Raw genomic sequence first — 10,944 nt, 5'->3', positions numbered from 1 at the left:
AAGTACCTTATGTACTTACCAAATGTAAGTTGGTAATGCTAGTTCACCTTTATTCGCAGGGTAACCTTTATTCGTTGTATTTAGCACCAGCGTATTTCGGGATATCAAGTCGGTGGACGGTGGTCTCAAACTGCATTATATTGAAACAAATGCAATTTAAAACCACCGTCCATCAACATGATATCCCTAAATATCCTGTTTTTAGGTACTGTAACAACGGATATAGGTTACCCTTTGAATAAAGGTAAACTAGCGTTACTCACAGTTTCAGAAGGTGATTCAGATCAAAGTTCTAGGCTCCCGAGGGACAGAAAATCAAAACTGGAGATTGCTCCGTTCTCGGATTTTAGAAAAATTGAACAGAAGGATCAATGTGAGAACTCATGAGAAAGTCAGTACCTCAATTGGTACAGTCACTCAGTTTCAGGGAGTGATGCAGTTTCAGGTTTAATTCTTCTAGCCCCTGGTTTCCATTTGTTCTTTGTCATCATTTTTTTTGCATCATATCACTACACCAATAACCAACAAATCAAATTGGCGAGGGCTGATCATACCATTCTTTAACTTATCATCTCTCCAAGAAGAGGTTAGGCTCTGTTTTTTAACCTTTATTTAGCCTTGAGTAACATTACATAGTCCTTTTGGACTAAGCCAGTTTTCAAGGCTTTCTATTTTTTATTTACCATTTTTTTTTATGTCTTGCAGCCGTGATAGAAAAGCATAAAAATGTTTTTAGAAACAGTGACTGTCGGAGCCTAACCTCTGCTTGGAGAGTCGACAATGGCAATTGCCTGTACTCTGGGACTGGGAGCCATGACACACTTCTCCAACTCAGGAGGTCTTGTCCTGTGAACAAGGCAGGATGCTGGGCAATAAAGCAAACTATGACTTAATCATGTTCTTAAGGACCTTTCAGCATTACCAAGACTAATCTCCAAGCAGATCCTACAGTAGCATAAGATAGTATCAAAAGCTGGAAGAGGAGTGAAGCCGGTCTAATAGTGTGTTTGGCTCCGCTAGTGCACACACTACTAAGCCTGCTTCACTCATCTGCCAGCTTTTGATACTATCTCCTGCTACTGTAGGATCTGCTTGGAGATTATACCAAGTACTGCAATCATGTCACATGACAGACTGGGTTTTTACCTGAATAGTCTTCCAATTATCCTCCTACGCAGAGACATCCAATGGCAAAACCGTCTGGATGTACCCTGCTTTCTCAACCGTCACTCTTAGTTCCTGACCACCCTGCTTATAAATAGTAATAAGCTTACTCTTATATGTGCGAGATCCCTTTTGAAAAGTGAAAGGCCAATTCTCTGATTGGCTGACAGCTGGTTTGGAGGGAAGGCCACAGGAACTAAGAGTAACGGTTGAGAAAGCAGGGTACATCCAGACCGGCGGTTTGAAGTTTAAGTTTTGCTGTTGGATGTCCCTGCGAAAGTGAATAAACTTCCAATAAACAGTGGTGCCAACTGTACTTTTTACTATTTATCTTTCATACAGGATCAATATAAAACCTCAGATATTTGCAAAGAGGAAACCAGAGAATTCAATGAACTGAAAAAGAATTATGATCTCAAGTTTAACTAAGGAAAGATGTTACAAATTGCTATAGGTAAAATTATGAAGCTAGTATGCAAGTACAGTGCCATTCATACATGCAGATACTGTATCTTGAGCTACCAGTAGTATATTTAAGTACCTTGCTGCTATAAAATTGTATGGACTAGACATTATAAAAGCTATCTTATAATGCTGCTGTAAATATCAAGCAATGTAACATGGATAGTTTTGTATGTTTTATACATTTATATGCTGTTGACAATATATAAGTTTATAGGATTTTTTAATAAAAATGTTGAAGTTAACAAAACCATCTCTGTCAATATCACTTGAAGGGGTCTTCAAATTTTGGTTTGTAATACATTATGTACTATCTAAAAGATAATCTCATCATGGCTTTAGAATAAACACAATATCAATCACATATTTACAATGCTCCAAACTTACAGATATTGAAATACATGTACACAGTTATACATGGCAAGAACACTTCAAAATTAAAAATACACGCCGTAAAAAGACGCCTGTTCAAAAAAGCACTCTTAATTTGCTCATTGATTGACTGCACTACCAAAAGATTAATGAATGTTCAGTTTTCCAGACGGGTACCAGAAGTGAACATATAGAAGAAAACTACCCGGTCTACCATGTAGCATCATAATCATAAGATTCATCATCATCATCGGTCAATGTGTCTTTACACACGACGGGGTTATACCGCCCCTTGCGGGGTGACATACCCTTTCGCTGGCTAATTACAAGACGGGGATGCGCCAGGTCTCCCGTCCGGGTGAATGATGTAATTCACCGTGTGGCTGATACGAGACGCAGGTTCGCCAGGCTTCCATCCGAGTGATTTGAATGACAGATGATTACCCTGTAGCATAATTTATGGAAATGGACATTCATTCTCTCTTGTCCTTCGCCCCTTTCCTCCTTGGTGCCACCTTACTGGCTTTTCTAGCAGCAACCAGAATTAACAAAGACCCCAGAGCTGCTACTGCTGTGGTACCAGTGATGACAAATACTGCATGGCTCTGCTGACCTATAGGGACTTGGAACGACAGTGGCTCGGCCTGGAAGAAAACAAAGGAAAACAAGTCATTCACTAACTTCCTTACACTACTTGAATGTGTTTTTTTATTATGTTCTTGTACATTTCATACAAGGGTACCTGAAAAAAACACCTGAGATACAGTTGCCTGGCTGGCTTTTTTTTTACATATCTTAAGGTGTTTTTGTTAGGCTTTCAATGTAGACATGACAGAAATTGGTGTAAAATAGAAAGTCAGACAAAACGCTTAAAAATATTAACCAAAAACAGCCAAAGCCAAACTTCTACATGGAGAGTAGGCTAAACAAACAAGACTACATGTTTGAGTGGATGTTAGAACTACCTTTCCGTTAAGCAGCTGCCACAGACAGACTCCCCTGGACTCTGCATCGCACGGGGCGGGGAACAGCCTGCTCTCCTCACAGGGCGTGGTCACGGGTCGGTCTCCTAGGCAACGGGAGCAAAAACGTTGATACTGTAAATGCATTTAAGTTCGCGGGGATTTAAGTTCGCAGTAGCGGGAAAAAGGACTTTTTGCGGTGGTTTTAAATTCGCTGTAGCACCATGCACTGCAGTCTCTTACTGCCATTGAAAAATGTTTTACGTTTCACAGTAAAGCGGCCACCGCAAACATTAAACCACTGCGAAAGTTTCTGAATTTACAGTATTGTTTCATCTAACGCAAGGGTTTCTTAGAAAGTGTAGTGTAGCACAGGTAATGTCGATTGTCATAATTTTGCTGGGTAAATTAACACCACTGACAGTAATAAAAAAAGTCTAGCAGTGTTCAGCTGTTGGTTGGTTTCATGACAGGGCTACATACACTTGCAGAAACATCAACTCTCTTAAGTCCACCAGTGCAATGGCCAAGTGGGTAGAGCGTTCACCTTGCATTCAGTAGGTTCTGAGTTCGATCCTCTGGCAAGACATACAGAAGACTTTAAAAATGGTACATGCTGCTTTCTCTGCTTAGCACTCAGTATTCGGGAAAGAGTATGAAAGTTGACCACACACCACTTCCAGTGGACTAGCTCCTTGCTGTAGTGATTGCACAAAGTTGTGTGGCCCAGGGCTACTGAAATGGAGATGGAGACCACCCTATAGCTATGACCGCGCCATCTGGTACGGTAAGGACTTTGAGTCATAAGTCCGTCAGTGCTCTAATCCACAACAGAATCACAAGAAACTCGGACATGTTAAGGACAATTAAACGCAGAACTATCTGACACAGAGAGTCATCCATAATGGCAAACTCTTAAACACACAAAGCTGACTACAGATGCTTTCAAAGCAAAAAGAGACACTTGAAGACTCATACCTTCACAGTGCATGAGCACATCAGGTCCCTCCAGTCTTATAGTAGCAGAGGTGTCCTCCCCCTGATCACCTGCCCACCTGTGGTACCTCAGGTGTACAGGTAACGTCACTCTCCAGGTGAAACCCTACAGGTGACATATTTGCTTGTACATTGTACTGCATACTCAGCAAAATGCTTAATGGCATAAAACACCAAGCTTGTAGAGAAGAATACTTCATTTCATCCACTCACACCGGGAAGAACTCCTAGGCGTTTGTTGTGGTTTCTTTAACCTGAGTTTTATTTCTGTACAAACCTCTGCAAAGTCAGCACACATATATTTTGCTAGCTTTGTCTTCTTGTAGTCTGCAGTTTACAATAATAAAGGAAGATCCATGCTGTAAATTGGCAATGTTACCTTTGGGTTCTGCTGTAGAGGTGAGTACAATAGGAGTCTGTGGTGAGAAGACTGATGAGCTGCCTGTTCTACATCAATGTCACTCAGGGCCAGGACCTGGATAGGGACAAAAGCTTATTCAGAATTTCAACCATCGCCGAGCCATGGCTAGATTAAGAATCAGTGACCATCCCCTACAAATTGAAGTGGGAAGATACAACCAGACTCCTCCGAATAATAGACTCTGTACACTTTGTAACTCCAACCGTATAGAGAATGAAGTCCATTTTATATTAGAGTGTCCTTTATACACTGACATGCGCAAGTCTTTTATCAGTGCTCTGAATGTAGTAGATACACGATGTAACGTTAAAGAGTTAACCAACGACAACCTGTTTGTACATATAATGACAACCACAGATACCTTTGTACAACACAAACTCTGTGAGTTCGTATACACATGTTTTAAGAAAAGGGAAGAGTCATGTAAACGTTAGATATAGTGATAGCTTAGTTGCAGATGTATTGTTTATTCAATTGTAATACTACATGTTATAGTACTTAGTCTTTATAATTAGTATCCCATCATGGGATTTGCTGCATTTAGCCCACATGGGCAGGAACATGCAAATAAAGATCATCAATTCATTGTCCTTTACATACATTTTACTGTACGGTTTCATCCACGACTAGTAGCCAACTGACAAGCTTAAGCTTGTAGCTGTACTTGGTACTACGGTACCACAAATATCTATCACAGACAGCTGCAGGGCTAGTGTGTGTGTGTGAGTGTGTAATATATTATGTGTTTGAGTGAGTGTGTGTTCTGCGTGTGTGTGTGTGTGCGTATGTGTGTGAGTGTGCGTGTGTGTGTGTGTGTGTGTATGTGTGTGTGTGTCCACAACCTGTGTGTGTGTGTGTGTGTGTGTGTGTGTGTATGTTTTATGTGTGTGTGGTTGTACATAACCTCTACCTCTAGAACACAAACCCACCCACCTGGGGGCCTCCGAAGTCGGTCCTGAAGGTCACCTGGTGAAGGTCGACGTACATTCCCGCTGGAACCGTCTCCACCAGGAGCAGGCGGCAGGACATGGGCGGGGTTGCCATGGAAACCGGCAGCGTCACCTCCGTAACCACATCCCTGCAAGACAAAGACATCTTCTTCATAAGTTCCAACACCAACATCTACAAGTTCCAACAGCAACTTCAACTTATAACTTTCTAAAGTTATTGGCAATGCAACTTACACAAGGAACAAATAATTCAACACTCTACCAGTTACACCACACAGGATGGCACAAACTAGAAAAAAAGTCTAAGTGACGAGATGGTTTCGTTAGATGTGTTTGCGAAGGAAATTGAATGCGTACTGTACCTGTGAAACCCGTGGTTGAGCGCTGTCCTGTTAATGTGAACATCTGACAGTGCAGGACAGACGGTCTGGAGGATTCTGTTCTCTCTGCCGCCCGTCTTCACGATGAACTCTGGGAACAAAAACGAAGAAGGGATCATCCAACAAATCATCTGACTAACAGATTGTCACAGATAGTCAAACCTGTACTAATGCCTGATGATGTGCCTAAATACCACAACCTAATGACTACCGGTACTTGACAATGTACTTTTTCATTGTTGTAACTTGTAGCCACTTTTTGTTTGTCACTTACTAAGTTACTTTCAAATAATGGATAGTGAGTGAGTGAGTGAGTGAGTGAGTGAGTGAGTGAGTGAGTGAGTGAGTGAGTGAGTGAGTGACTGTTGGTGACCAGACCCCTTAGAGACAGTGTGCAGAGGACTCCCTACCAATCCCCTACAGCCAAGGCATCTAGGGACTGCACGAACTTAACACCCACCCCACTATCTGTTTGCACGGATAGTCTACTACTTTAGGTTGTGCAAGTAATTTTCTTTTGCTGCAAGTAAATTTTGGCTCAACTTGCACCAGTGCAAGCTGACGCAAAGATAAATATTTCGAGCCCATACAATGTCATTGCAAGGAGGTGATATAACCTCCTTGGTCATTGTATATCCAGTTGGGCGATTCAAACAACAAATTGCATCAGGTATGACAACAACAATAGTACAACAACAAACTTTCTCACCTAGGAGAGAAGTCGTCAGCTCAGCCGCATGATGCTCAGTGGCTCCAGGATCCTCTAGACATGCGCAGTTCAGGGCCAACAGAAGAGCGGCCCACAGCAGAGGCAGGCAGGCTGAAGATAACGACGTCATTTGGCCAACTCTTTCGAGTTAAGAAATTTCAAACTGTCCGCCAAAACTTGCCTAGAACTCAACCTTCATCTAAGCCATCGGTGGGCCACAATGAAACCCGAAGATAGGCTCTACATGAAATGTACATTGTCTGTTATAGAATAATCCTCTTGAAAATGTCAGAGATGTAATTTACACGCAGAAATTGTGAAAATCAGCAGAAAATGCGGCAAGCCAGTGTCTTTGCGATCTTTCTCAAACCATCTTGGATTCCTACAAAGTGAAATAGGGGTGGATTTGCTTGTTTACAAAGCAAATATAAATGATTGTTTAATCATTATTAGACAAATAATCTTCAAAATATATATGATAACAATACTTATTTTATTAAAATCAATACACTATTTCTCCTTACTTTGAAATATCGTGTACTTTTTAATCATTGATCCTACCCAGGAAAGTTATTGGTTCCGTCTGTTGACCCAGGTCAGTCCAACATGGCGACCATGAGTTCGTGTTTCGACGTTTGCTCGGTGCCGAGTTCTACCCGGTTACTGGGGATAGAACCCATGTGTGGAGGAGAGAACATCATCGTGACGACCGAGAAAAGTGTCCGAGTCTACAGGGTAAGTTTGGCTGGAAATAGTTGCGGTTTTGTAACGTTATGGCCGCTGTGAAAACGAGTTCATGCATGCACGTGCGTTTGTTGACAGTATAGTGGTACCCCATGCACGTTTGTGGTGGTATTTTCTTCATCAAATTAACGTTATAGATCACAATTGAAATAAGTTTTCGCCACATTATAGTGCATGACTCCTAGGTCGCTCAGTAAAGAATTAATGTGCGTATATGTATGCTATCAAACACGTATTCACTTTATAAAAATCATATAAATAATTCATTAACTCTACTCTACTCTACTCATAATGTTAATGATTTTTATTTTGCAAAACTGCCAAGCACACATTTTTAAGGCATAATGTCATGCATGAGAATAGAAGTAGAGTAGATTTACTGTTCTACATGGGTTATCCTGAGAGCTAGCCTTTCACTGTAATCCTACAGGTCTTCCTGGGGACCTAAAGTTGAGCACTCCGGGGAATAGTCATGCAGGGAGAGTTTGCTGGCCTAGCATGACAAATCCTTGTAGTGCTTATCTAACTTTTAAGTTAAGGTCCTAGCTCTAGTCTTGACTTGACTTGACTTGGCTGCCAAACAGATTCTCTGCGGCCCTGGCTAAAAGTCAGGGTATGGCCATGGCAAAACAACATCGAAAAGCCTGTATTGTCACCTGTTGCACCTGCTCTACCTGTTACACCTGCATGTCTGTGACACCTGTTGCACCTCCTGCAGGTGAGAGACCAGAAGCTGCTGCACACCTGGTCGATCCGGCAGGGCGGACAGCTGACCTCACCTGCCCTCTACAATCCCCGCACTGAGGAGTTCATTGTCCTGCAGAACAAGAAGGTAAATATTGATCTGAATACAGAGACTCTTTTCCGCAACCCTTGCTTCATTTACACCAATGTCTCAGTAAGCACCCACCACCTTCCGCAGGGCAATTCTGACTGGCTAACAAGAATTGCCCTGATGAGGAAGATGACAGATGAAAATCGAAACCTTAAATCTGATAAAACTATTCCGTTCTGAATTTGGTCAAGTGAAGGTTCCTCTAGAACTATCGTAGGTATGTACTCAGTGTTATCAAGCACAGTAAGAGCATCGTCACTAGATAACTTTAATGGGTGTATTGATTTTTGCAGACAATATGCCTGTGGACCAAGGAATTGGAACATCTGCACAAATGTACCAAAGTTACGGTAAGTAATTACAAAATTTAAAAAATGCTACATTTATGCCAATTTAATATATAGCAGGGCTTTCTCCAGGACCTTTCCCTGTCTCCTGGGATGAAAAATTGCTTGTTAGGATGGAACAAAACTTTCTGTTAAAAAACCTTAGATGAACTTCATGACATGAAACTGATGGAAATGTATTTCTGTAAGCTTCAAATAACTCAAATAAATTGTTATTGGGGTGGACCAACTTCTCCCTCTTTGAAGCGAGGGCTGATTTGAAAGGAACTTTAAAAAATCGGGGCTGGAGCAAATGCCATTCGGCGCTAACTCAATACCGCTGTCGTATATATGTCTAGTGGTGGCACAAATGTAAGTTTGTCAACTTGAGTGTGCAATCATTATGTCTCTAATGTCCTGCAGCTTATATTATGAAGAAAGAATGCTCCAGAACCATAAACATAACCCTTCGTTCGAAACTTAATTAAGAAAATATGTTGCAGCCAGAGGTTGATCAATTATAATCACTGCCAGACTAGTAAATAAAAAGCTTGATGTGATGCACACATTGAAATCTGATATGTATATAGAATAATAAGAATAAAATTGTCTTCTTCTCCATTGCTGATCCAGGTAAAAAAGCCCATCTCCCACCTGAAGCTCCTCCCCGATGCTGACCCCATCATTGTGTTTGAGGGAGGCTCCCCCTGGTGGCTGGCCAGCATCACTGCAGCGCCTGACACGGCTGTGCTGGATGTGTTAGATATCGATGAGGAGCTGGTGTGGTGTGATGTCAGGAGGAGGGGGGGCGGTAGAGTGCTGGTCGTCTGCGTCTCAAGGGAAGCAAAGACAAACAATCAGGTGAGAGGGTAGTAGTGGTACCAGTGCAGAACCGTTTTTCTTGTTGGACCGGCCCAAGAAAATAACAAGAGTGAAGTCAAACTTGGTCTAAAATAGAGGCAATTAGTGTTCAAACACCATTAGAAGTCGCAGACTCCATCAAACAGACTCCTTTGTAGCTGGACCATTGTTTTGAGTATTGCCTAGGGCTGGGTATCGGTACAGCGTACCAGTACAAAACCGGTTTTTCTTATTGGACCGGTCCAGAAAAACCGGACCTGAAAAAATTAGGTGGACTGGGTGTTGGACCGATTAGAAAATTAACACATTGTTTTATCAGGCATTCACACGTTTTGGCGCTTGCAGGTGGAAGAAAATAACAAGAGTGAAGTCACAGTAGAGTTTATACTAATTTCTACCAAGTTTTACAGCCAATCGTGCAGTTGCAGTTAGCGTTGTAGGATTTTAAAACGCCAGTGTAAGTCTAATACTCCACCAAACAGGTTTCTTTGTAGTGAAATGGACCATTGGTATGAGTCATACTGAATCAGGTCCAGGTTCAGGTCCGGACCTGGACCTGATCTTTTGGACCTGAACCGGACCTGGACCTGAATTTTCTGTACCGGTACCCACCCCTAGTATTGCCCATTCCCAAGTTTTCACAGACCTGGACCTGATCCTCTAGACTTGGACCATACCTGTACGTGAATTTTCTGTACTGGTACCCACCCCTAGGGTAACATTCTTTGATTTAATGGTATGGATCTTAATTTAGAATACCTCATCTCTTTTTTTCAAGTACAAGGATAACTTGATCAAATGATACCAAAGAAAAACTAGATAATCAACACCCCCCAGCCCAGTGCCTTACCTCCTAATGTACAAGCATAGGAAGAGGACCTGTTGATGAAAGCTAATTGTGGAACTGGTTGAATGGCCTTTGCTTTAAAGCTATAGACAAACTTACTCAAGAGATACATTTTTTACAACCCTTGATTTATTGCTACATGTATCAACATTTTGGCGACCATCTGTCACCTTCCAAGTGCTGAACACCATCCACACACACAGGCAAACACACCTGTCCTTGGTGCTGAACACCATCCACACACACAGGCAAACACACCTGTCCTTGGTGCTGAACACCATCTACACACAGTTTAACACACCTGTCCTTGGTGCTGAACACCATCCACACACTCAGGCAAACACACCTGTCTTTGGTGCTGAACATCATCCATCATCATCATCACCATCCACACACAAGTAAAACACACATTTCCTTGCTACTGAACACCATCCACACAGTCAGGCAACACACCTATCCTAGGTGCTGAACACCATCCACAAACACTTGATATATGCTTGAAGTGTTTAGTGTGTCTCATAACCTACCCATCTCCATCATTACCCAGAGCTCCAGCTATACTGCCTACCTGTGTGAGATGTTGCCAGGTAACCAGGACACACCCGACTACCAGACCCTGCAGCTGGCCTCGCCTAGCGATGCCTCCACCCTCCTGTGCTGCTGTCTGGATGAGCACCTCCTGTCTGTCTGTAAGTAGCTTCTGTTGAAGCACTTCTTCTTTTGTCATCCTCAATCCAGGTGAGGAATGATATAAATGTAGTACAGTAGAAGCCGTTTAATAGCATGCCCTATTTGCAAGCGTATTTCATGCAATTATCCGGGTGGTGCGACAATGCAAGTTATCCAGCTGGACCGCACCGGTTTGGGATTTTGCGAGCCCTTGCAATTAACAGAAATATGCAGTAATCCGTTGCC

At 42.2% G+C, this 10,944-nt stretch overlaps 2 protein-coding genes across 2 annotated transcripts in view; one reads left to right on the top strand and one right to left on the bottom strand.

Moving 5' to 3' along the window:
* Positions 1-2,471: 2,471 nt before the first annotated feature.
* On the bottom strand, positions 2,472-6,527 carry LOC118428616 (phosphatidylinositol-glycan biosynthesis class X protein-like; the record flags this gene model as incomplete). Its single annotated transcript, XM_035838721.1, is given in 7 exon segments — positions 2,472-2,642; positions 2,964-3,067; positions 3,939-4,062; positions 4,336-4,431; positions 5,311-5,455; positions 5,690-5,798; positions 6,417-6,527. Coding segments are annotated over 7 exon segments (860 nt in total), but the record flags the coding sequence as incomplete, so codon positions are not given.
* Positions 6,528-6,992: 465 nt separating this feature from the next.
* Positions 6,993-10,944, top strand: part of LOC118428615 (nucleolar protein 11-like) — a gene marked incomplete in the record, with an annotated part of 60,992 nt that continues 57,040 nt past the window's right edge. Inside the window, 5 exon segments of the mRNA XM_035838720.1 lie at positions 6,993-7,151; positions 7,879-7,992; positions 8,289-8,345; positions 8,955-9,182; positions 10,577-10,718. Coding sequence (XP_035694613.1) covers positions 7,023-7,151; positions 7,879-7,992; positions 8,289-8,345; positions 8,955-9,182; positions 10,577-10,718 — 670 coding nt within the window.

This window comes from Branchiostoma floridae, chromosome 13 (genome assembly GCF_000003815.2).
Source record: "Branchiostoma floridae strain S238N-H82 chromosome 13, Bfl_VNyyK, whole genome shotgun sequence".
In the NCBI taxonomy this organism is placed as follows: domain Eukaryota; kingdom Metazoa; phylum Chordata; class Leptocardii; order Amphioxiformes; family Branchiostomatidae; genus Branchiostoma; species Branchiostoma floridae.
The sequence above is the reverse complement of the archived record's forward strand: the minus strand, read 5'-3'. Positions and strand labels throughout refer to the sequence as shown.